General features: G+C 35.0%; 1 protein-coding gene across 3 annotated transcripts; it reads left to right on the top strand.

Moving 5' to 3' along the window:
* The first annotated feature begins 580 nt into the window (after positions 1–580).
* LOC105031928 (regulator of telomere elongation helicase 1 homolog) lies at positions 581–26,448 on the top strand. Of its 3 annotated transcripts, none has more exons than XM_019847213.3 (25): positions 581–873; positions 1,689–1,948; positions 2,642–2,781; positions 3,892–3,973; positions 4,099–4,249; positions 4,465–4,627; positions 5,805–5,981; positions 6,189–6,313; positions 6,481–6,526; positions 8,133–8,274; positions 8,383–8,537; positions 8,639–8,730; positions 8,814–8,921; positions 9,076–9,144; positions 11,068–11,154; positions 12,345–12,404; positions 12,678–12,793; positions 13,460–13,517; positions 13,590–13,695; positions 16,597–16,652; positions 16,759–17,370; positions 21,620–21,765; positions 23,762–23,859; positions 25,594–25,838; positions 25,968–26,448. In XM_019847213.3, exons 1-23 carry the CDS (start codon positions 772–774, stop codon positions 23,835–23,837), a joined length of 3,129 nt encoding a protein of 1,042 aa, XP_019702772.1. In that variant the 5' UTR covers positions 581–771; the 3' UTR covers positions 23,838–23,859; positions 25,594–25,838; positions 25,968–26,448. The 3 variants fall into 3 exon arrangements, with proteins under 3 accessions (XP_019702772.1, XP_019702744.1, XP_019702798.1); XM_019847185.3 differs by having other exon boundaries at positions 1,686–1,948; XM_019847239.3 differs by lacking the exon at positions 581–873 and having other exon boundaries at positions 1,812–1,948; positions 2,629–2,781.
* Positions 26,449–27,424: the final 976 nt, after the last annotated feature.

Here is a 27,424-nt window from a genome sequence, read left to right as displayed (position 1 = left end):
TTTTTTCTTGCTACAACATTTAGTTCTCATTACTATCAATTGTTATTATCATAATATAACATATGATTGTTATAATATAATATAATTTTATAATATTGTATTATATTTTAGATGTATAATATAATACAATAAAATATATAACATGATATACTGGATAATATATTATAATTATAAATAATAATATTCGTATAATAAAAGAGATATGAAAAATATAGATAATTTTTATAAAATTTATCCCAAAAAATAATAATATAAAAGAATTGAGTAACATATTTTGAAGCTATTTTTTAATATATAAAAGAATATAAATAAATTATTTTTTATCTAAATATTATTTAAAAATATTTATTAAAAATTATATACATTGGATAGCTCCTTAAGAAAGAAAAATTAATATAAAAATATAATATTGAAAAATGTTTTATTTAAAATAAGCAGCGGAAATACAAATCATAGCCGTTATCTTTCGCTACAAAGTGATGTAGATGTCGGCGACCAAGCGTCCATCTTCTTGTAGTGTTCCGAAAATAGCCCTCATTGGCGGGAAGGCGCCGTCCACATCAGCTTTTAAAGGCGTCGCTCGTTTCTGGCTTGCCAGGGTTCCTCGACACCTTGTGCCGAGTCTTCACTATCTCCTTCCACAAGAAGCTTTCTAGGGTTTCCCAAGAACCCTCATACCTGTCCTCCATCCCATTCGTCGAAAAAATTTCTAGGGTGTCCTCAAGAATCCCCGTGCCCTCTTCCGAACGAACGGTGCGAAGGTCGAGGGAAATGCCGATCTACAAGATTAGGGGGATCGATGTGGATTTCCCCTTCGAAGCCTACGATTGCCAGATCGTCTACATGGAGAAGGTCATCCAGTCCTTGCAAGAGGTTTGATCTCCAGAATATTCCAATTTTCCAAGAATTTTGTCCATGCTGTTGCGTTGAATCCTAACCAGTTATTTTTTGTCATTTGCTTGCTGGGATTAAAAAAACATCTTTATTGATTTAACCTTCCTGTTGTTTCTTTTGCGATTCTTTTCTTTTACGATCATTTCAAGTCCGTGCAAATTTGTTTTTATCCCATCTATTTATCCCGATTCTCCACAGAAGTCTTCTTTATCATTTTCTTGAACCCTTTTCCATTTTTTTTGTCATCCATGCCTTTTTTTTTTTTTTTTTGTGGGTGTGTGCGTGCGTGTGCTGTCTTAGTTCTTTTCGCGATTCCTTGTTCTTTGACATTAAGATCATCCGAAGAGCCGTCTAATTATTTCACCTAATCTCGAACATTTTCTCCATCTTCATTCCTTTGTGGCTCTTTTTGTCCCTTCGTCCTTCGTTTCTTTCTTTTCGCTACCACTTTGGTCTTAAAGCATTTCTTTCAACAGTCAGGGTTTATATCTTGCCTTCCATATCTATTTGTTTTTCATGCTATAATCCTACGTTATGACCTTTTAAAGCTCAATGATTATATATCTTGATTTCTCGTTTTCTTCTATATCTCTTGTCTTTGCCTTCTATATCTTATTATTCTCAAAATTTTTCTCCTTCGTGTTCTTGAAAACGGGAACTGTATCCCATCATTCAAGCTGGATAATCTTTATCTTTCTTCATTCTTCGTTTCTTTCTCCAACAGCATTCTTCGTTTCTTAAAGATTATGTAACTCTCTTGGGAGCAAACCTGATTTTGTTTCCTGCTGCAGCAGGGATGTAATGCTTTGTTGGAGAGTCCCACTGGAACAGGAAAAACTTTGTCCCTCCTGTGTGCCACATTGGCTTGGAGGAAGAGTTTGGGTGACTTCCTAACCACGACAAATGAAGACAAGAATCGGTATTCTGGAAGTCAGCACTCCCAAAGTCAATCAACAGAGAATCCGCGATCAAATTATCCTGTCATCATATACACTTCACGCACTCACAGCCAGTTGAAGCAGGTTATCAGAGAGCTAAAAACTAGTAACTACAGGTGAAATTAACCTTTTCATTTAGTTTTTGTTCAATTAAGGTGCCCCTTCGACCGTAAAAGTATAAAGTAGGATGGAGTCATTTTTTGTTCTAGTATTTTCTTTGAGTATTGGATGTTGATGCAGTATTCTACAGATCTGCTGCTTAAATGTGTCCAAATTGAAGCCTGAATAGAAGGTTTCTCAATTTTTTCCCTCAAACACTTCCCTCTATTTCATTCATTTTGGAATCTTTACTGACTTTTTGTTTGGTTATGGTCCGAGGAAGTCTCAATGTTTTGCTGATTTTGGTAACTCAAAGTTTGATTATGTAATGGAAGAGGAACTTTGTTTTAGAAAACCTTTGATTCCCTCTTGCATGTTGGTCCTTCCTTATCTCTATCATTTTAGACCATTTGTTGTGAAATATCTTGTATATTATTTCTTTGATGGAGAATATCTAGAATATTTTTACATAATATAGTGATTCTTTTGTGCTCTTTTTTTTGTCTTTTTAAAATTTTATTTTGAAACCAATAATGGACTTTGAATAATACATATTCTGCAATGGTGCTGGGTACATCCTCTTTTATTTTTCTACATAGAATTTCACATTGGTGTTGGCTTGATATCAGCATGTCATTAATATTGTTTGTTGTAATTCACATTTTCTAGACTTGTGTGTGTTTAACTTTTGCTCTAGTACAAGCTTGCAGGCCAAAAATGGCAGTATTAGGTTCTCGTGAGCAGATGTGTATTCATGATGAAGTACGTTTACTTCGTGGTAGAGCACAGAACAATGCTTGCCATTACCTCTGCAAGAAACGGCTCTGCCGCCATTATACTCGTGTTTCTGGTACTAATGTTTATGTGATGCTTGATATATTTCAACTGATTTTATTATATTTTGCTCATCAAGATATTTTATATGCCTTTTGTTTTATATCAACTCTTCAAAATAAGTTCTGTTTTTTTCCCCCTATTATCTTGCTTTTCATATTTTAATCAATGGTTGACTGAAACCTCTATTTTGCATCATCATGTAATGGATTTGAGGTATTATTTATTGCCTCACTCAAGCACATGTATGATTTCAGCTTTTCATGCACCGACTTATCATATCAAAGAAGACAATGATTTGATTTATGAGGAGACTTCATATCTAAGTTATCTCGTTCTGATGATCAACTCTCTGTCAGTTTTGTTTTCTCATTATGTTGCTGGTGGTCTTGTTTGAGAATTTTATATTTTAGTGAAACAACAGAAAGTTTGATGTGCAAACATGACAATGATAGCACTAGGAAGAGTGTACATATTTTCTCTGTCGAGATATCTCCCACTTAATCATATTTTACAAATTCATCCACCATGATATTTGTAGTTTCTCAATTGCTAGATCACATGCCACAACTTTTGCATCTTCATCTTCTGGTGGTTCCAAGATAACCACCATAATATCTGTAGAGTTTCATAATTCCTTAACGAAAAATGAGCTTGATGGTAGAGAGTAAGAGATTCATAGGATTAGAGTGACATATTTTAAAACTGAGATGTTTCTTTGAGATGGCAGTACACTTGAAAGGTCAGTGTTGTTCTGCAATCTCTGTCATTTCTTGGGAGAAAGCATGACGGCTTCATGGATTATTGCCAATATTGTTTTTCTATTACTTTTGAGAGATCATCAAGGCTGGTTTACTCATTTCATGATGTACAAGTTTAGATATTATCCCTCTTTTTATTTAATTTGAACATATTTATGCATACCTAAAGCACAATTGTCAAAAACCCTGGGTCAATGTACATATATATGTGCACATATACATCTACATGTATGTATATGTGCACATATACATATATGTATATGCATCAATGTACTTATGGCTCAATGTTCCTTTCTGCTGTTGTTGCACAAATTTTTGTTTGGTTGCTGATCGACTTCTTTATATGCATGTACAAATTTTTGTAGAGTACATGAAGTCACATCATGAACCTGGAAATGAGCCTTTTGACATAGAAGATTTGGTTAATATTGGAAGAACTAAGGGGCCGTAGGTTTCTGTAACGCACTTGCCTTTTTTTTATAGTTTGTTTGACAATGTTATGAATTTTTATTGCTTAAATTAATATGACAAACTCTATTAGATTACAACTATGAAATGTTATTCTTCTGTAGATGCCCATACTACCTATCCCGAGAGCTTCACAAGGTTGTTGATATCTTGTTTGCCCCTTACAACTATCTTATCGATCCTGGAAATCGGCGTTCTCTAATGGGAATCCAATGGAACAATGCTGTGCTTATTTTTGATGAAGCACACAATCTGGTATTGAAAAACTGCCTCTAACTATTGACATTAAAATATAGCATTTTAGTGTGGGGATGATATTGGAGGTCAGTTTAGTGGTTCTGATTGTCTGCTCACTTATTCGTATGGCATAGTAGAAGAATAACATCAATCCAAAAATTCATTTTATATGGTGCTTTTTGTTCCATTTTTGTAACGTCTTAGGAATGAAGCTGTCATGGGTTGACATGCAGGAGGGCGTATGTGCAGATGCAGCTTCATTTGACTTGCCTTTGGGTTCTCTGACTGCTTGCATTTCAGAAGCAAAACAATGTGTTGATGTTTGTATAGCGAGGAGGGTAATTGAAAAATCAGCTGATAAGCAACGTGACCCAGATAATTATGCTATTCTTAGAGGTAACTCCAGCATTCAAGTCATTATGAAAGTTTTCTATTTTCCCTCTATTTTTGTTGGGATGATTATGCACTCCATTTAAGAGCTTGATCATCTTAGAATTAAGTGCCTCTATGATCTTTATATAGGCCTACTTGTTCCTTGGGTCAATGGGTAAATTGAGAATTATGTTGATTGCTTACCCATTGATCTACTTTGATGGTCTGCTAAACAAAGTACCTTTTGAAATTTTCTCTTTTCACCACTTAGAATTGTAGAGGCAGCAATTAGGATGTTGCATTTATCCAGACATTCTGTTCTATTGGTGCTACGCCATTGTTGAGTCCTATACTAGTTCTAATTTTGTTCACTTCATCATGGACCTTTCATCCTATTCAACCCATCAACCATGATTTTTGTTATTAGAACTCCACATGTTAGCAATGCATAAACGTACATATTGACAACATTTCCAAGCCAGTCAGCCTTGATCAGAGCACATCTATTTGCTCATGGAATAAGGTTTGTTAGTTATGAATGAAGTAAGCTATATATTTATTCATTTTTTAAATGTTGGCATCTCAGTCTTCCCCACAGCCCTAATTTTCTGAACTCTTTTGTCCTCATGCCACATGCTGTTTATAAGGGTTCCACTGAAATGAACTGGCAAGAATTCTCTCTTTGTTTTGAACTGATTTATAATTGAATTTGTTTATATTGCTCTGTGATAACATAGAAGTCGTTTTTTAAAAATTCAATGTACCAATGTTATCTGCTAGATTGTTTATGCAACTGATAATTGCACTACAGCATGCCGTGATGCTTCAAGCTGGAGCATTACCCTTGTTTAATGGCTATGTTATTGTAAATATCTATTATTACAAACAATACAGCTGGAAATAAATTTAACAGCATACAAATCAGTAGCTCAAATTTGTAGATGAATTTATGCTTGCAGATTTTTATTTGTGAACATCTCAAGATTCATTTAAGCAAGATTTTAGGGCAGAGTCTGTGATGGAAGGACACCTTGTCAATGAAAAGGTGTCGGTTGTTATGCAACTGAAGTCATAGTATTGTGTTTTACTGAATTTTATTTAATTTTACAAGCGAATTGATATTAAGCTGTTTCTAACGGTCTTTTGGTTATATTTAACATACCAAATAGTTTTCTTATATGTAACAATAAAATCCTTGCAGCCCTTCTACTGAAGCTTGAAAAGCGGATTGCTGAGGTCACTATTGAATCCAAAGAGTTAGGTTTCACAAGACCTGGGAATTACATATATGAGTTCCTTTCTGATCTTAACATAACATATGAGACTGCCAATATGCTTATTGATACAATTGATAATGCTGCTCTTCTTCTTGAGGAAGGTACTGCATCTACTTTAAGTGAACCTTTGTTTTGAGTTAATTCCTCTTTCTTCTTATTGTGGCCTTCAAATATTATTGTATTTATTGGTAAGTGAAAATTTATTTTACTCTTGACCCTTCAAAAAGATCTTTTTCCTCCTGTCTTAATAGAAGTATAGAAATACTGTTTGCTGGACAATAATATGTTTTCTTTCCCTAAAATACTAGAAAGCATGACTGATACTGGAATGCAAACAAAAACAAAGGGAACTGTATGCAGATTAGAAAGCATCCGGGATATTCTCAATATTATCTTCAGGGATGGTGGCAAAAGTCACTCAAAGTTTTATTGTGTAAGTTGTTTTAACTATACATGCCTGCATTCAATTTTCTCACTTTTTAGGTTAGGTTTCCCTTTTTTGGCTTTTTACTTTTTAAAATTTTTATTTAAAGTGAGGTCTGTAAATTGTTTTAACTCCATGACACATTTAACTGATTACAAAGATATTGTCTTTTTAAGTTTCATGTGCAGGAGTCTCAGCAAAGTAACATGGATTCTTTTAAAGGTACCAAGGCATCACTATTTGAATTTTAAGATACTGATGCATTATGCTTTTGATATCCATTGCATATCCAATTGAAGTGATGGTTCTCTTTATCTCTAGCACACACATCATTTTGATTCTTGAATTTTTTTTTTTTAATAACAATTTACAGTCAACTTTTGCCATGCCCATTATCTGGCATTTTTACAACCAAATGGGGAAAGACAATCAGGGCATAATGTCACCTCAGTGATTCATTTCAAATTATTCTGTCGTAGCTGATAATTTGTATTCTGCATACTGGTTTCATGTTGAGCTTGTGAAATTTGTACTGCCAAGTACTGTTACAAACTATGTAATGTTTACTAATACCTGTCCAGGATTGTTTATGTTTGACAGTGATTGTGATTTTGCAGAAACTATATTTTGCACTTCTTCCATGTTATGTATTTTTAAGGTGTAGCAGCCTATTTTTTGTTCCTTTTTCTACAGATTTTATACTGTTTTTATGGTTTGCAGTCCTTGAAACGAAGCTGGTATCAACTAAAACAACTGGAGAGTAAAATCTGTTAAAGAATGTTGCTCTTATGCTGACTTCTGCTATGTATCCTTGTTCTACATGTATCTATTTTGAATATTTATCATTCTCTGATGAACGCCTGGTAGTGTTGTAGCTTGCTGACTTCCCTGCCTTGTTACTGGCCTCACAGCCATGAGAACTTATGCCCTTCTATTGCTTGGTGCTTTCTGTGGCTCATGATCTTCCGTGGTCATGTGTCTTCAAGCATCATCTCCGCTTATTTTTCAGGAATTTGCTTTCTGGCCACTTTTTGTGCGGTATTTCTTATTCCTATGCTGCTATCTGCCTTCTTCCATTACGGATGTATCACACAAAGACACACACACAGAGAGAGAGAGAGAGAGAGAGAGTTTTTACTCTTTAAGTGAACTTCTACAGGTGTTATTTTATTCTTTGTATGAGACAATACATGCATTCTACAATCTACCCCTCCGCTTGCATGTGATGAGTCATTTATAATTGCATATATTAACATATGCTTGGATGTCATTTACTCTTGCACTTGCTCAAGTTTCACCTATGTTCACAGGCTTGGTACTAGCAACAAATTTCAGTTTAAAATCACATAGAAGTTGAACATTTGTAGTCTATTTCCTGGGTTTGCAGAAGTTTGAAAACACAGAAGTTAAGGTTATCTACTTATTTATTTTGGAGAATCCCTTGTATTGTAGTTAAGCGTTTTGATTTTTTTTTAAAAAAAAAATAATCCATGCTCTGAAGTTGTTTTGATGGCTTTTAGTTTAAACTAGTATAGCCATGTAACATACTATTTAGTTGTCACTGCCTTTTTAGAATTTCAATTGGCATCTATGCTGCTTAGGAGTATTAAATATTTTTTCTGATTCTTTGTTGTGAATGTATTATTTTCTTTTCTAGATTAGGTGATAGGAGAGCATTGCAATGTGTTAGATACATGCTTGCATACATTTAAAAATGTGCTTACACCTGTTCTTACATATTACTAATATCTTACTTTTAACATGATTGTTGAAAATAAGGATAGGTTTGCTCACAGTCAATTTCTTGTGTTCTTTATTGGTGGTGTAGGCAAGGTATCAAGGACACTTAGCTGGTGGTGTTTCAACCCAGGACTTGCCATGGAAGAATTCATAAGGCTGGGGGTCCGCTCTATCATATTGACATCTGGCACTTTGTCTCCCTTAGATTCATTTGCTTTGGAATTGAACCTGTATGCCATATTTGTTTCTCCTTGCATGCTTCTTTTCCTCCCCTCTTTTTAAACCTTTACCCTGGCAATTGATATCATTTTATCTTTAAATTTCTTTCTCAACCTCAGCAAGTTTCCAGTTAGGTTGGAGAACCCTCATGTTATATCTCCCCATCAAATCTGGGTTGGTGTTGTACCAAGTGGCCCATCTGGTTACCCCTTAAATTCTTCCTACCGGAATCGTGATTTTCTAGAATACAAGCAAGAACTTGGCAATGCTATAGGTAGGTATTAAAAGATAATGAAACCCTTTTTAGTTTTGAGCTGGTCATATTACAATCTGTTTATTCGGATTAGCTTGTTTTTCTGCATGGCTTTTTTGCAGTTAATTTTGCTCGAATTGTGCCTGATGGATTGCTTGTGTTCTTCCCTTCATACTACATGATGGACCGGTGCATTGAGTGCTGGAAAAATAAGGTAAGGAGATAATTTCATGAAGATTGACTGGAACACCTTTCTGCAAAATGCTCAGCTGTTGGTCAAACTGGAGTCTTCTACAGGGTCATTCAAGCTCAACAGATTTCAGTACAATCTGGGATAGGATCTGCAGAACCAAACAACCTGTTGTAGAGCCTAGACAATCATCACTTTTTCCACATGCAATTGAGGTACTGATATTCCATCAAGTGTCATTTTCTGCGTTATGATCGGATCATTCCCATCACCTCAGGATGATGTGTCTAAATTTCACTTTTTTTTTTAAGAAAAATGCAACAATTCTTTTATTTTTCACTGATATCTGATGATTTTGTCTTGTTTCAGGATTTTGAAGCTAAGTTGCGTGACAGTACTACTTCTGGGGCAATTTTTTTTGCAGTTTGTCGCGGCAAAGTCAGCCCTCATCTTTATTTATTTAACATAATTTTCATGTAATTCCAGTTAAAGACTAACCATATTCTTGACCTGAATAAAAACATTGGCTCTTTCTGTTAAAGAAACTTTTATCAAGATTAGAAAGTCACCTTTAGGAAGCAAAGGAGTGTGTAATAGAGGTCCATGTATGTGCACTTTGTCTCAAATCCCAAAATATCTATTATGCAAATTTTAATGTTTTTGGAAACAACAATGGAAAACCACTTAGAATGTTTCCCTGGATGAGTTGAACTCATGAGTCATTGTATAACAGCACAAAATTGCAAGTCATCAATTCATAAAATATGGCAATTTTTTTCAATTGCAAAGCTCTGTTGCTTCTAGAGCAGCTTGCAAAAGTATGGCTTTCACTTTGCCTCATTAATACACTATCTCTAGCATCTAGGGGCTCCAATATGTACATGCACAGGCAATGGAAAAGGCTCCGCTGAGGTGGGTTGCTGATGAGGGTTTGGTGGGTGGGGTGTAAATCCTACATTGTATGGAATGCTTTATGAGACATTGATACTCTACAACAATTTAAGGCATGTAAAATCCATAAAAATCTAAAGACAAATGTTTTGGAAGTTTATTTGTGGGCTGTATAAATCAAGAATTTACACTATTTATCATAATCTACAATTATGATAACATATAATAGTCAAAGAGTCAAAATATTAGCCATTTCGATATTCTTCAAATCTGTGTTGAATCAATTTTCTTATCCTGCATTGAAACTTGTGTATTGCATGCCTCTCTATGCATCACTGAGATGAGATCAAAAATTAAGATAGAGCTTTTGGGCACCAAAATTCTGTGGATCTTGGGAAGTGTTATGCATTCTCAATTTAAATGGCTCATCATACATTCTGTGTTCATATGTTTTTGGTTGAAACCTACTGATATAGCTATAGCTCACCTCCCTCTCGCTCTCTCTTTTCACATATTTATTTTTGGTTTTTTGGTGAATTGCCTGTATAATTGTGATGACAGTTTGGGAGAAGGCAGTAAGTTATATATATTTAAGGCTTTCCACATTGAACACTTTAAGCTTCTTATTTCTTAAATAACGGTAAGGTGTTACTGTCAGATGCTGATTCAGTCCACAGATTGTTTGAAACTGAAAGAAGTTAATGAAACAGCTTCTTCTCTCTCTCTCTCTCTCTCTCTCTATATATATATATATATATATATATATATATGTTTCATCATTTTTTTCTTGTGTTTATAATACATGTCTCCAACTTATCATGGATTGAGCAATAACAACATAGCTAACCCACAATTCATATACATTATCTCGGTCACACGACTACTTTGTTACTGTTCGTCAGGCATGCTTATATTCATCTGTGTTTTATTATGTTAGTAGGTTAGAGGGAGAAAATGTATATAAGGTAGTATTTTATTCTTCAAAAGCTTTCATTAGATTACTTGGACTCTTTGTATATGAGCATGAGACCCTACCTCAGCTAGGTTGAATAATCACAGAATAGCATGCTATGTAGATTTGGGGTCTATCTCATATCTTGTGGGCTCAAATAAATGGTTTTGGTTTAAGTGCTTGCTGGTACAGTAAATTTGGCATGCTAAAACTAAATCATTCCTTTTCTCCATAACTGCTTACTCTTATTGGATTTGGAAACTTATAATTTGTTATCTTAATTATTGAAGCTTAGTTCAAATGCCATTTTCCATGTCATGTATCAATAAAACCATGAGCACGGTAGACCAGAAAAGAATTCTGCAATAGCCAAAGTTGACATTAAATGGCATCTTTATCGAGTTAATATTTTTTTAATTTTTTAGCATCAAATTATATACTCTGGCTTTTTGCATGAATACTAACACCAGAAACTTCTACAACCTTCAGGACTTTATCTGAATTCTTTATCTGTCCAGGTAAGTGAGGGCCTTGATTTTGCTGACCAGGCTGGGAGAGCTGTGGTAATAACTGGCATGCCTTTTTCTATGAAGACTGACCCCAAGGTTGGTTATCATGAACCCTCTTATAACATCATTATAGAAAGTTTAGCAAAATAAGTTAACTTTGTATTTGCAAGTTACTAACAAAATACAAATTAAAAGAGAACAGAGAGAGTGCATGTAAACAAGGTCCTTCAAATGTTTGAGATGTATACAAAGCAACAATAAAAACAGTTATTTCTCTCTGAATGCTGCATTGTCATGTATGCTGAACCTCCTGTGTAGATCACAGAAATTTATTTTTAATCATCTTGTGTCTGGAGAGATTTTTTCTGGTTTTGATTTTACAAGAAAGCAGTCTCTAAATGTCCTATGCACCAAGAAAAGATCTCTTAACCATACTGTGTAATTAGATTCTCTGTGCTAGTTCAACTTTATCAGACAACTCTATATGCAACTTTTCCCTTGCGAATCCTATATTTTCTTCATGGATTCTGAGAAATATTTTGCAAGAATAGTAGACAGTGACCGGCTTTGCCTTTTTGTTGTATAAACCTGTAGAAAGATAATGACCAAAAGAAGAAAATGGGTGGAAATCTGCAATCTGTTCCTGTCTTGGGAAATGCCCTTTAGATCCTTCCGTTTCCTTATCTGTAGTCTGTTATAGTTACCATCCATAAATATACAACGAAAATGCAGTTGCTCTTTAATAATCTGAAAATCTTGACATGTAAGGCCACCTTCAGTGATTGAATAATACTGGATCTGCCGCAGGAAAACTAGTTTAACTTCAATCCAAGTTTTTTCCTTGATATAACAAATCTACCCAAGACACGTGACATGATTATCCAAGGAAGCACTTTTTTCTGTTTGAAGTTATAGTTACTTATTTCTTATGGGAACCCATGCAGTTACTTATTATTTCAGTGCTGCTAGTTCTCAGTCCCACTTAATGGAAGGAAAAAGACTATTGTGCATTATGCATGCTTGTAATGATATTTTGCCACCTTAACAAAGAGACTGGACAACATTCTATCCACGAGAAGAAATTGTTGCTGCAAGTTAGTTATTGTCTTTTTATGGACACAAGACACATGAACATTGAGATCCAAGTGATGATATGGCATGGTTCAACAATTCAGCATTTTTGTTGCTCATTGATTTTGTAATATCTCATGGTAGTTCCTTCAATTTTCTGGCACTAGTTACCACTAGTTTTCTTTTGGTATTACTACTTGAAATTTTTGTTGTAGGTTCGTCTCAAACGTCAGTACTTGGATCAGCAGGCTTTGTCCCAGAATAAGGACTCCAAGGTAATAGATACACTTGAGTTGATTTGGGGTAGTTAATTTCCACAAACTCTAGTGTTTGATATTTCAAGTTTAAGAGAAGTTCCCCTGTGCTATTTGTCATATTTTATAGAGCCTGATAAAAATGAAGCATAAGTAATTCTCTATTTAAAGGAAGTAATTTGTCTTCTTTTTTTTCCTCATCTCAATATTTATGTCTTAAGTTTTATAAAAGTTGTGACTGTTTATGCTTTTTATTACCCTGTATAATGTTCAAGTTATGTTGCTAACGTACAGGTTCTGACCGGGGAGGAGTGGTATGTCCAGCAAGCAGCAAGGGCTGTGAATCAGGCTGTTGGGCGCGTCATTAGACATCGTCATGATTATGGAGCTATAATTTTCTGTGATGAAAGGTTCAATTATAAAAAAATTATTGGAAACTCTTTTTTTTACAATGTTAAGTTTCTGAGTTTATTGAGGTAAGTATAAATTGATGCAGTGTCAATTATTGAAATATTTTCACATTTATGTTGTAGAGGAAGTCCTCACATCTCTTCAGTATGCTTCACTTTTCTGTTCATGTAGAGTTTCAGAAATATTGCCTTAGCAAAAATAAACTATTTCAGACTCTTAGATATATTTGAGATAACAGTTAGTGCTGAACTTGTATGGACTTTTAATTTTTGTATTTTATTTTATTTTTTTGATTGCATATTATTATATGTCAGAGTTTGTATGAGCATTAGTGTTGTGCTTTTCATAGTTACAGCCGCAAATGGGTTTGTCTAGGTCAGGTTATAAAATCCATGCATAGCTCTTCGCACTATAGGTCAAGAGGCTAAATGGATCCATGTCTGGGTCAAATTTCTTGACCTACAGAGCATTATCTTTGTTTTTTATTGGAGATGGATGGCAGTAATTGATTGTTTGTAACATACAACCTTCATTTTCGTTGTTGATAGAATTTCTGATGGCTGTTATCGTTACATATTTTTTTTAAAAAAAAAACTATGGACTATACCTTGTAGACATTTTTTTTTAAGTTTCTAATAATTATTGGAGTATTCTGTTATATGTAGGTTTGCACAACAAAATCGTCAATGCCAAATGTCATACTGGCTGCGGCCTCATATCAAGGTTGCATCTCTTGCTTCACATTGCAATTTGACGCAGGAAGGTCCTTTACTAAGTCACATATTGCTCTTGCAGTGCTACCCCAAATTTGGGGACGTAGTCTTTACATTGACTAGATTTTTTCGAGAAAAAGGCACTTGCGGAACTTTGAAACCAAAACCAGCTGAAACCTTAAGCATAGGTATGGTAAATTTCTTCTAACTCCTGCTTTACATATTGAATTTTTATGGTGCTTATTGTCTAATAGCTATGTGGTATCTTGCTTTGGTATTGCTCTAAGGTCCTATATTTGCATTTACTTTGATGCTTTCATTTCTCATTGAAAGTCATCATAGATAATGTCTGAAAAAGAATTCTTGTTCTTAGTATAGTTATGACTTTTGTTGCAGTCAGTCATATTGGTTCTTAATATTTCTACTGAATTTGCTTAATGGTCTAGCATATATCTTCATTCAAGGACAACATTCTGGTCGTAATTCAAAAATTTCAGCACATTTATTTAAGACATATGCTCATAATTAATGCTTAGCCTAGGGCAGTCCATTCTTATCATGCTACTTGGTTGAAATATTGCAAAATTAAGCAAACTAATTAATTTAGAGCCTAACTGCTAATTATAAACCTAAAGACTTGTTTAACTCTAGACTACATTAGCTGGTTCCTCAAGTTTTTCCATGTCCTTCAAGGGGTTTAATGAATGGAAAAAAATTATGGAATGACATCTTTTTTTTTTTTTGTGAGCAAGGATAGATATTGATTCTATGGGGAGAAGGAGGAAATTCCTTCAACCAATTCAACTTCAATATCTAGGATAGAATTATAGAGAATAAGGCAATTATGAGAGTAGGGTTCAGGTCCCTTTTTCTTTCATTAAGGATGAATAAAAAATTAAGTTACAATGTCTCCATTATATTAACATGGTCTGCACTTATGCAATCCTGGTCGGATTCTTAATCCAGTTATAAGAGGTTATAACTTTCTCAAGATAGCCACCACTAATGAAAATAATGATGAAAAACTAAAAATCTACTGGAGATAGATCTCAGCTCTTATATCCAAGGTTCATACAGATATAGGTACCTCGTATTGGTACTAAATTGATACTCGCTATGAGAGGCCAAGGAGTGTATTGAGTGTTAGGATGATGAGCCGATCCATACTGCCACTATATCAAATGGTAATGATATGGGTGTTGAAATCGATATTGGGTGAACTTTGCTTATATCAACTTTGTCTTCAGCTATTTTTCCTCAGTTCTTACCAGACTGCAAGATCTTCCCGCTCGAAGTGCTTGCCAAGAAAGAAACTTTTACTTTTCTCTATCTGTTTTAAGCCCCAAAAGAAGGATTTTGCCCTAAATTGCTGCCTGCATCGAACTGTTTAAGGGAGGATTCACCGTCACAGTGATTCCAAAAAGGTTACCTAAAATAAAAAGTACATCTCAATTGCAAGTTATGGCCTCCAGAACTTTTGATGTGCAATTCAGCTTTTGATGAGATGGATTTAGAACCCAGACCTTGTACTGACCTACCCATGATGGCTAGAGTGGTTCACATCAAGTCTGATTATCCTCTTGGATTAGGTATAGAGCTAAAAAAATGATGCTTTTTGTTTATAGTAGTTAAGGTTCGCTGTACCAGTGCATATTGCTCCATATTGACTGTGTCGTATGATATTGATATCGGAGTGAGACTCAGTATAGAGGTATACTGAGCCTCGATTTGCTGAACCGACCCCCACGCCGAGCATGCTAACATTGCACCAACATGCTACCAATATGGGGTTTGGTATCTAGATGGCGAACCTTGGTTAATATATCTATTTGTTATATAAATTAGTTGACATGTGGCTTTGTATTAGGGACATTGGTATTGGAAAAGAGAGATTCCTCAGTTCTTTATTCTCGGTGTATAAAATGGGACACAAGTTACATTATTTGTCCAATATGATGTTGCATGCTCGTGCACGTACAACTTATCAATGTGTTTTTTTTTTCATTCTAGATAAGCTTGCATGTGCATTGAAATGGTTGGCTCCCATGGCATGTCTGTAAAGATGGGTCTTTAAACTTCTTAAATGTGGTTGGAACCTGGCATACACTGTTTCCTTTGGTTGGGCAATATAAAGTTGTAGAGGCCATCTGATGTGGTACACTTAATGCTCCTTTTTCAATGCCTTTGAATGTGAAAAACAATTTGGTTGGCTTCCATCACGTGTAAACAGATGGTAATTTGTTGAGTCTACAATATGTATATCATTGAGTGTCATTGAGTTGTGGTGGGCCCATTCGGATATTTTTTTTTCTTTCTACCTTGGTTTGTTTGTGCTCTGTCTCTCTCCCTCCCTCCCTTGGTCTCTCTCTCTCTCTCCTTCCTCTTCTGCAAAGGACCTAGGGGGTGGTTCAATGTGGTTAATAGGTGGCCAACCTTCCATATTTGAGAATCCTAAGAGTACATCAGCCCATATTTGTAACATGTAAGGCATTTGCCTTCTCCATGCTCGATGAAGCTTCTATGTTTTCGTGAGCCAGGTTAGCTTTGGCCTGGTTTCAAGTTAGATGAAACTAGTTTTCATGGCCAATTCAGTGCTAACAGATCCAGTTCTTTAGGATTTGAGCGGTCCTCCTGGAATCAGCTCTTTTGGGGTTATTATATGGACCCTTTTGGGTAAAATTGGGCCTTAAAATTAAGTTTTAGTTTGTTTTACTTAGCTGATCTAATTTGCATTTACTCTCAAGTGAGAGATGTGACCTCAACAACTCTACCTGACATTTGCTTAAAGGGTGTCCGGGTGCATGAGGTTCCCAATATCGTGGGGTCTGGGTAGTGTCAGATGTATACAACTTTATCCCTGCATGCTGAGATGCTATTTCTGTGTTTTTGAACCTGTGACACCCATGTCTTAGTGGAGTAACCTTACCACTGTGCCAAGGCCTGCCCTTCTACTTGGTGTTTGCCTGTTGATTTCTAGTTTTGTGGTAGAAAAATTCTGTTACCGTATAATCTTTCAGTTAATTAATTACATCTAGTTCATTCCATGTCAAATAGTAATATAGTAATATTCTTTGATAACTTTCTTGCAGTGAAAACAAGGCTTCCTGAACACAAGATCTCACTACCGAAAATGCTTCCCTGTTTGGTATAGTTCTGACATTATGATTTTCAATCGTATATGGTTCTTGTAATGTGCTTGCTGCCAATTTTATTTCAGTTAGGAACCTTTCTTATCCGCTTCTTCTGTCCAGGCTTCAACTACTGAACATTGTTCCAGAAAGTCACTATCATCTGTACTGGCAGATTCGAGAAGCAACATCTTCAATAAGTTGGGGCAAGTAGTTCCTGCAAATCGTTCAACACTTTCTAACAAAGCCAATTGTCACTTGACTGTACATAATTTACGAGAAAGCAGCTTAAAAGAAAGTCAGTGTCATGACGATGAAGTGGTTGATTTGACTAGTGATACACCTTATCATGAACAGCCAATTGAAGATGCTTCAACACCTTCCATAAAAAAGCTAAGAACATCGAAAATTGATTCTAGTGTGGTTGACTGTGAATGTGATGAATGGTTACATAATGGCCATTCAAGAAGTTCATTGGAAAAATTTTCCTCCAGTAGCAGTACAGGGGGACATAATAAAGAAATATCAGGGCTTTCACCTTATGGTTCTGTAAACTATGGAACTTATGACAAGGATATTTGTACACAACATGGCCAATTTGGTTCAGCAATGATATCTAATGGTGAAATAAATACAGAGAAAACTACTGAGAAACCATCTCGAGAGGAGGATATTCGGAGTAGTTCATTGCCTCATGGTGATAAGGAAACAAGAGGTTCTGCTTTCTTGATGCAGGTTATTTCTAAATATTTATTAATTAATTGCTCTTTTAGTCAGTTCTGATTCCCAGATGAGTATCTAATGAGTAAACTATGACATTTCTTGTATGATATGCAGTGTGAAGATCTGGTATTTCATACTAGCTAAAAATACAAATAAGAAATTATTTTTATTTACTAATACTATTAATTTTGTGGAAAGTCAATAGTGAATGGAACATGTCAATCTTCTTTTTCTTTTTTATGTGTGTGGGCAGGTGGATGGGAGTTGTCTATACCCTGTTTATTCTGTGCAGTGTTCTTCTCATGAAAAAGGTTCTGCACTAGTTTTCTAACCCTTCATGCTTTTTTCAAGTGAAAACCACAACAATTTAGCCACTCATTCTCTCAAATTCATTGCAGAGCCCTTAGATTATGGTAACATGGGGTTCATTGGTTCAATCAAAAACTTTCTGTCTGTACATATACTTTATATGCTTCATATGTCAAAGTTTGTCAATTGATGACTTCTTTATTAAATTTGTCCCAATGCCTTTATGTTAGTTTGACATGTTTTGCTTTTATAGTTTTTAGGCAACCCACAAACTTGTTTTCCATTAGTTGACCACAACACTTTTTTGTTTATTTTTCTTCAATTTGTTTATGTTATCTTATTTCTGGATTACACATTGATACAGGATGGAATTGCATCACATTTGTGTCCTGAATTTTGCTGATTTTAAGTTCTTTAATTTTGTAGGCTTTAGATTAAAATCATTAGGGTTTTTTGAAGTCCAAAAATAGGCAATCAAGGTGGCATCATATGATCTTTAAGTCCCTAATTTTAGGAGGTTGAAAAAGGGTCAATGTAGATAAGGGGTCGTTACTTTTCACATCACTGCATCTTTAACAGTGATGCTACAGTATCCATGGTCCATTGGGAGTCAATAACTAGTTTGTTTTGCAAACTTTTGAGGGGTTTGTTTCTTTTTGGAATCCCAGAAGGACTAAATTCGTTAAATTGTGGGTCAATTTTGAGCCTTTATAAAGTGGGTTGAGCAAAAGACATGTGTGCTGGTTTTTTTATTGTGAATGGAATTGAAAATTTGAGGCTAAGTTCGGTCCTCTTGTTTCCTCCCTCACTTTTCCCCTCTTCTCCTCTCTATTTTCTTCTATTTGTTCCTCCCTTCTATTTCTCTCTTTTAATCTTCTTTATTTCATAAATCTGTTGTTTATCCCTGCTTTTTGGTTTTGAATAGATCATATTGCTGTCTACAGTGTTATGTGAGCATTTTTTAATCAAATATGATTACGTGTTTATATTTGATTGTCTGAGAGGGCTGCATATTGTGATTTGATTCATCTTCTTGCATATAGGAGACCCTAAGGCCTAACCTTTGAACAACCATTGCCCTAAATTTCAAGTTTTTTGATTGACCATCCTAATCTCAGAATCTGGATAGAAGGCATTTAAGTTATTCATTACCCTAATCCTTCAACTCAAGGTCCACCATTGCATGTAGGCAGCCCTAACTCCTTGCTGGCCTACATCAAGTTTGGTGTCAAAGCTGAAGGATCCTATCTTGTCTTCTTTCTATTCACTTTGTATTTCTTTCGTTTTTATCATAATCATGAATGAGGATTTGAGTTTTGGAATTGCTGATCTTCATAAGCATGTCAAATACGAGAAGATGCTTTTGTGCCAGGTGGATAATAAGTTGGCATCTATCAACAACAATGTGATGTCAATGTAGGCTACATTGCAAGCAGTTGCAGCAGCTTTAGGCATTGAAAAGCTCCCTGAGGATGAAGTACAGATAAAGAATCTTAAAGATGAAGAAGCCAAAGAACTAATGGATGAAGAACCTGCAATTGAATCTCTATCATGGGAAGAGTCTATGGCTGAGGATCTATCATGCAGCAATATTATACTACCATCAAAGATTTATTCATTTAGAATCTGTTAGTTGATGATCATTGAACTTCTCAAGGGCAAAAGATCAAACCTCAAAGCATTGAAGATGCATGTGAGGAGCATAATGGCAAGTTCTAGTTACTAATCTAAAGTTAACGATTAAGATCAAGGCACAAGGAGATCCATTCTTCATTATTTGCTGGATTCCTCGAACATCACCATCAAATGGATGATCCACGCCTTGTTGCTTGTTAAACAATGGACATTAGAGCAACCAATGAATGGTTTAATTGCAAGAGAACTTTGTGTGGGCCTCCATCATCATAGAGAGGTAGAGACTAAATGGAGGATCAAGCTTCTGGAAAAAATCTCGGGGACGAGCTCCACATAGTGGAAGTGAATGATGGGGGGATTGAATTGCATTAACATTGAATAGCCTGAATTTGTTGATTTGAAGTTCTTTAATCATGGGTTTTAATTGAAATAATTAGGGTTTTCTTTGGTCCAAAATAGCCAATCAAAATCATATCATAAGATCTTAAAGTCCCTAATTTTAGGAGGTTGTAAAGGAGTCAATTTAGGCAAGTTAAAGTGTCATTTCACATCATTGTTGCATGAATAATGATGCTACCGTACCATGGTCTATTTGGAGTCAGAACTAGTTTGTTTTGGAAAATTTTTCGCGGATTTGCTTCTATCTTTGTAAAGAGTCAGGGAAGGACTATAATTCATTAACTTGTGGGTCAAGTTTAAGTCTTTATAAAGTGGGTGGAGCAAAAGATTTATGTGCTGGATTTTTTTTTTTTTTTAACAATCGTGCATGAAATTGAAGATTTGAGTCCAGTTTTGGCCCTCTTGTTTCCTTCTTCTCTCTTCCCCACTTCTCCTTTCTATTTTCTGCTATTTTTTCCTTTCATCTCTCTCTCAATCATCTTCTTTATTTCATAAATTTACTCTTTATCCCAACTTCTCTTGGGCTTTGAATATATCATATTTACTATCTACAGATTTCTATGTGCAGTAACTGATCTAATTTGATTATAGATTTATATTTGATTGTCCAAGAGCGCTCTAGATTGTTGTTTGGTTCATCTTCCCACATATAAGACACCTTAAGCCTAAATACACATTTTCTTGAACAGCCATTGTCCCACATTTCAATTTTGTTTTCTCCGACTATCATAATCTCAGAATCTAGACAGCAGGAAATAAAGTCCTTCATGACCCTAATCCTTCGCCTCAAGGTCCACTGTTGCATGTAGGCAGCCCTAACTCCTTGCTGTCCTACATCAACATCTTTTAATTTTTCTAAGCTGTCAATAGTTGTACTCATTGGTTACTGAGGAGCACATATTTTACATACTGTGGTAGTCTGAAAATCTATAAGGTCACTGAGGTATCTTTAAAGGTGAGATCTATGAACTACATATTCCACCAGCATCCTTAAGTTCTCTTTTCTTCTATGGAATCTTATCACCTCATGATGCAATCATTATGGCCCAAATATTTTCAACAAATTCCCCTTCTTCATGTGGAGATTCAATTAGAGCTTTAAAAGTTTTTCACTTTACAAAGAGTGGACCTAATTTGCTGTATTAATGTTTGCCTATCAAAAACTTCTACACACAGAATTTTTGATTTAAAAAATATGAAGAAGACACTTTGCTAGAAGCTATGAAAACACTTCTTATTGTAATTCTTTAGTGTCATTTTTCTCGGTGGGTGTTGTTTTACAGTTTAGATTTTTGCTGGTTCATTCTGATACTCCTTAATTGTTGTTAGCTTTAGTTATTAGCTCTCTTAGTTTTGCGCAGTTTATTGATTGTTTAAACATGTAAACATTGGATGGTAATTGCACATGAGACATCTGTTGTTTGCTGATTTCTGCTTGGTTGTGTCCTGCCTGTTTTTCCTCGTACCACCATTTTTTGAGGAAAATTTCTTACACTACCTTAGAATTGAATCTATAGGATTTCTCTTTCTTGTGAGTATGGCATTCAAAAAATGAAGTTATAATATTGCAATATGATGGAATCCATTTTCTCCTATTCCTTGAGCTGGTATGTCAAAATGTCTGATTCATTTTTGAAACAATGCAGTGTGCTTCTAACATGAAAGATGGTATAATTGGATACTATGAAAAATGAGTTCAAAATAAGTGCTTTTTCTCTTTTATGTGTGCCACTTTTGAACATGATTGTATTTTTATTACTTTTTCTATACAAAATGGAATTCAGAGTTGGCTGTTGAATTTTATTCAGTTTCATGAGTAGCATGTGATGGTTATGGGGAACTGATTCTTTTATCTTCAGTAAAAATTGGTGTTGCATTATATTTAATCCATAAACTTCTGTCTTTGACAATCGTACAGGTTCAAGAGAAACTTACTGTTGCAGAGTATAAAGAGTTTGTAGGTTTGATGAAGGCATTGAAATCGAAGACCATGAAGATTACATCTGTACTGGGGTCAATTGCAAAATTATTCTTTGCTCCAGAAAGGATTTGTCTTCTTAAAAGGTAACATTTGGATCATCCAACAAAAACTTGCATCTGGGTTGCACTTACGTTGGACCACTGGGTTATTGTCTTCACATACCACTCAAATTTCATATCACAGAAAAATGACTGTTTTTCTTGGAAAACTGTTAATTGATGTTGGGCAAGACAGGCAAACAACAAAAGATATTTGACACTTGCTAGTATAATCATGTAATCAAGTTTCACAAATTGTTTTTGCTTTTTAACTATCCCTTAGTAACCTCTCTTATTTTTATTTCATGCTTTGCCTGGAACTCATATAAATGTTTCCTCATATAAATGTAGTATGTCTTTAGTAAATACATCCCTCTAAATTCACTCTCTCCAAATGATGTTGCAGAGAATATAAAGTTAAATTTATAAATGAAAAAACTGCCCTAGCAATGGAAATTTTAAACATGCCATTGATTGATAGGATCATGGCTGTACATCATATACATCTTTCTCTTGAACCAATTATCTGCATCTTAACCTGTTTGGCAACATTCCATCAACTGATGAAATCATGGCCAGCCTCTGAATTTCCAAAAGGATATTCTTTTAAGAAAATGACACATTTATCTATGTATTTTCCAACATATGGATCAATTTGACAATTTTTTTTTTAATAAAATCCTTTCACTTTCTTTTTTGTTGTTATCAAAGTGAATCTGATGGACCTAACTTGTAATCTAGATGGTTGATATATCTTAACTTGCCTCAAGGCACAAAATGAAAACTTAAGCATTTTTAAAAAGTAAGCGCACTTGGAGAGCACATGGTACATTCATATATATTTTTTTAATACCAAGTTCTTAAATAGGACATAATAAAAGTATTCATGTACTTGCCATATATAGCATAGCATAATATGGGTAAATTGTTTAACAATTATTGCTGCAATTTGATTTTCTTGGAAACTTTAGCCTGACATATGGTCTACTTATCCCAATTGTAGTGTCCATGCATCCTCAAAAGGAGCAACATAAAAATTACATACATTTATATAGACATGCATGCATACTTTTCAAAATAGTAGATTGGACTGGCAAAAAATGCCACTAGGTTGGCAATCAAAAATCAAGATGGTCACCTACACCATGATTCTCCTAGGTGAGGGATTGCACTATGTGTATTGAAGCCTTGTCTATTGTCAAGGTGGTAACTAGGGACATGGTCCGTTGATACAAGTTTCTGTAGCAACTTTGAGCTTTTTCCATATACTTGTTTCTAATTCTATATTTTCTTGTGTTACCTTATTATCATCCATGGTTCCAATAACCTCCAAAATAGGATGGTATGACTGGTATTGGACCATTCTGACATGAAACTAGCATTGATATAGGTGTCGAGATACTGAAAAAGTTGTACCAGTACCATACAGGCCACACAAGTCTGTAGTCTGTACTTGTCCGTACCAGTGCATATCGCAGTACCATGCTGCTTACAACAGATGGTATTTCAATTTTGGAATATGTGAGTTTTGGTACATACCATCGATATTGGTACTATACAAACATTGTATTGTTCCGATCGAAAAACAGTATGGAGTTCAATACTGGTATTCAAGATCTGGTTCTCATCAATATGCTAAAACCCACCATTTCTTGCTCTCCAAGGCTCTTCGGTTTGTATCATTGCAATTCCCTAGGCTTAATTTCAAATAGCGTGTAGTATGAGATAGCAATCTTAAATACTATGTAAGTACTCCTGTAATATCACAGGCATATTTCTGGGTAAGGGCAAATAGTTCTCTTTCCCTCTCTTTTTCTACAATGCTTGTAGATTATCATGCTCTAGTTCCTTTCTGGTCTTAGGCATCAAAACTTCAGATGTGCTCAAACATAACTATTAATTAGACTTATCAACTCAAAATTGAGCGTTGGGTGGATGAGCGTTTCCTCGTGGTGATCTTTTTGTTTTGTTCACTTATAGTTCTTCTCTTTAGTTTGTTGTACAGTTAGTATATTTATGTTGTAATTGACATTCTGAATAGGTTCAAAGATTTTGTTCCTACGAAATATCATCCCATATACGAGGAACATCTCAGAGCTAATGGTGCAGCAGATTAAGACGGATGTAAGAAATTGTCAGGTGATTTGCTACTTGGTTAAGTCGAAGATCATATTTCTCTAATTATTTTTGTATATTAATTTGTCAATTCAATTTACCATAGTTTACTGCCTTTGGCCACTCTGTAGTTGATTCAAGCCTATTATCAACTACTTGTAGCAAGATGAGAAAGTAATGATAGGGCATAAAGAACTACGTTTTACCTGATCCCTTCGGACTGATATAGAAGTTTTGATGATTTCTATGTGAAATTGAAGTTGAGAGCTTTGGCACCCAGTACTATAACGGTGCATCTCTGATCAGTTTTCAGATTAACAAGTTTCATAAGTTCTACAATTGTGATACAACTAGGGAATAAACTGATCTTTTCATTGATCATGTGCTGTCTGACAAATGTACTGTTGGTTTTCTACATTGAACTTATTGTTCGAATGATCAAGCAACATCACAGATGAACAAAACTGCATTAGAATCTGCATGCTAACATGTGTTACTGTGTTTCATCGGTTCTCAAGCATGATTGTACAACTATGGGGATCAAGCTTCATATATATATATATATATATAAGCTAGGTTAGAATCAAGTCGATCGGATTTGAACTCAGATCCGATCAGGTCAAAACTCCATAATAGGGATCCTACATCGATGATTCAAGTCATTAAATGTGATCTACTGCCTCAAAACTACTTGTCCACAAAAAATTATATGATTTGTAAATCCTTAGTCTATGCATCAAGAAGTCAAAAATTGGACAGCCTAAATAAAATTCAATTAGATATATTTTTTGATCACTTGATGCATAGGCTAAGGGTCTTCAAATCATATGACTTTTGGTGTGCAAGTACTTTTGAGGTAGTAGATTACATCTAATGGCTTGGATTATTGATGTAGGATCTCTATTATCCAATTTTGATTTGATCGGATCTGAGTTTAAATTCGATCGATCTTACCCAAGTCTGCTCCTATATATATATATATATATGATTGTGTGCGCACACACATGTATATGTATATGTATATTTATCTTGTGCTATCTCACAAGTGTACTATTGGTTTTCCCCTTTGAACTTATTGTTTGAGTGATCTCATCACATCAGAGGTGAACAAAACTGCATTAGAATCTACATAATAGTATTTCATCACTTGTTTAGATATACTTCAACATGCTTATATCGTGTATAAATTGTTATGTTCTTTTCCTGCAAGTCTTGTTGGTTGTTGTGCTGTTTTTTCTTGCCGGCAATCATCAAATGGATTTATTCCTTCCCCCAGGTGCCTCCCCCCCAACTCTCCCTCTTCTTCTTCTTCTTCTTTTTGTGTGTGCATGCATGTGTTGTGCATGTATGTGCATGCATGTGTGGTAAGAGCAGCACTAGTATACACCTCTCAAACAAAAAAGTAGACTTTCTAGTTTCCTTATGATTCCTATGTTAGTGTATTTTTTTTCCTTTTCGTTGGACCGCACCTTTTGCCTTTGATTTTGGCATGTTGCCTGACATGAATTACTCACTACAAGAGCTACATCTCAACTTCCAGTTGGAATTGGTGTCCTAGACCAAGGTATGTATTTTCTTGGTCATTATTTATGCTGAACTAGATTTTGTGCATTATCTTTTCACCCCACACATACTGTAGTTAATCTCTATCAAAAAGAATTGGCATAGTTGCTAATTAAGACATGGAGATTGCAAGTCCCTACTTCATTATGTTATTCTGTAGATAAGTCTATTATTTATTGGTTATTTTTGTTGCAGATGAATGTGATTCAATGGTGTAACTGTAAGAGACATCCTTCAGGGTCTGTTCATGCATCTGCTTGCTGTGGCCTGCTCAATATCATGGCCTGCATCTCTGCAAGATGGGCTGCCAGGTTGCTCGAGTAAAAGGACGAGTAATATTAATTTTGCAATTATTTTTTGACCAAGATGTTATAACTTGTTCAATCTTTAAAGATTTGAGAAGCAAAAATAGAGCCAAGATGTCATCCACCTCAGAAAAGGTAACACTGATTATTTTGACGCCTGATTTAGCTTTTGCCATATTTCTGTCGTTTCAGTAGCAGTTTTATCATTGGATGATGCATATCGTTTTCATACCTTTTCTTTTTATTTATTTTTCTTTGGACCAGAGGTGCGTGCTTCTTTTAACTGACTTCGGCAGCACGGAAGAATCGAACATAAATGTGACATATTGTCCGATTGACCGGATGTTATTTTATAATAAATATTCAGGCAGAAATAAAAGTAACTTTGTTTATGTAATGATCTTGGGCGTGCTAGCTGCTCTACTAAATTAAAGCTGCCAGTTAGTGCAACAAGATGCCAGAATCATTTGCCGCATTTCATTTTATGGCGGAATGAACAACTTGCTGATGCATGCGAATGGTGGTATCCAGAAGTTTGCATGACCTCAGTTACCACCTGATCGATCCTGTAGACTTGAAGCCACCTTTCGATCGCAGATTGGGAGTACAGAGTACTAGGTTTGGCTGATTCCAGTTTGGGAGCACTTCTTTTTTTCTGGGACTGGTTCAGTAAATCACGGCTTGACAACAGCAGTAATAGTTGAATTGCAGCAATGAAATTATATCTGATAAGACATTTTGATGCCATCTTCGCGAAATATTCTTTAATGCAGGTATGTTTTGGTCATTTTGCTCTGTATTGGTAAGCAACTAAGAAACGTCTGCAATTCTCGATGATACGGAACATTAAGAATATTGGAGCATGACGTCAAAATATATCAAACTAAAAGTAGACATGCTTTCCTAAAACGGGGCTAAAGCCTAACCTCGCTACGGTTCAAATGGCTTGGTTAATTTACAAGCTGAGCTGCGTTGCAGGTTCCCTTGTTGACATGGAATAAGTCTAGTTGTCAGGGGGTAGGTTGCTTTGGGCAAGTCTCCCGTCTGAGGCTGGGAGGCTGGCTCTCCAGTGACTAGAATTCTGCATGTCTGATCTTGTGAAAATCTTTCCTTTAGCTGTAGTTTAGAAAAATTTGCGATGATGACCATATTAAAAGTAAAGAAATGTTCTCAATCATATATCAAGATGTATCTTTTTTTCATCGAAAACTAACAACCGAGTAAGGCTTAGAATTTCGCTTGAGATTTTTATGGTTTTCTTTTAACAATTGATCTAAGTGGATAAGGTTGAGTCGAATTGGGCGCGCTGTTTCGTTCGGGAAGAATGTTACCGTACGAGACTTGGACGTGGGGTTTGCAACTTTTATGCCTTTGCTGCTAAGCCTTTTCACCCCTTAAAAGAAACATACTTCTAATGGTCATGGGTTGAGGTAATCCGGTACGAAAAAATGAATTCTATATCAAATTATCATGTTTGATATGAAAAAAAAAAAAGAGATAGTAAAAAATAAAGATGGCTAACAATATTCTCAATAAAGCTGCATATATAATTATTAAATCTGTTTAGTATCTTTTTTAATTCATTTAATAAAGAGCTTTTATATAAAAAAAAAATTAAGATGTTGATGGCATTATGTAAAGGAATATATCATTATAATTATTATATAAAAATTAAGTGGAGATGATAATGCTATCTTAGTATTTAAAAAAATTATTTTATG

This window comes from Elaeis guineensis, chromosome 2 (assembly GCF_000442705.2).
Source record: "Elaeis guineensis isolate ETL-2024a chromosome 2, EG11, whole genome shotgun sequence".
In the NCBI taxonomy this organism is placed as follows: domain Eukaryota; kingdom Viridiplantae; phylum Streptophyta; class Magnoliopsida; order Arecales; family Arecaceae; genus Elaeis; species Elaeis guineensis.
Note: the sequence above shows the minus strand (reverse complement) of the source record. Positions and strands in the feature narration are given on the sequence as shown.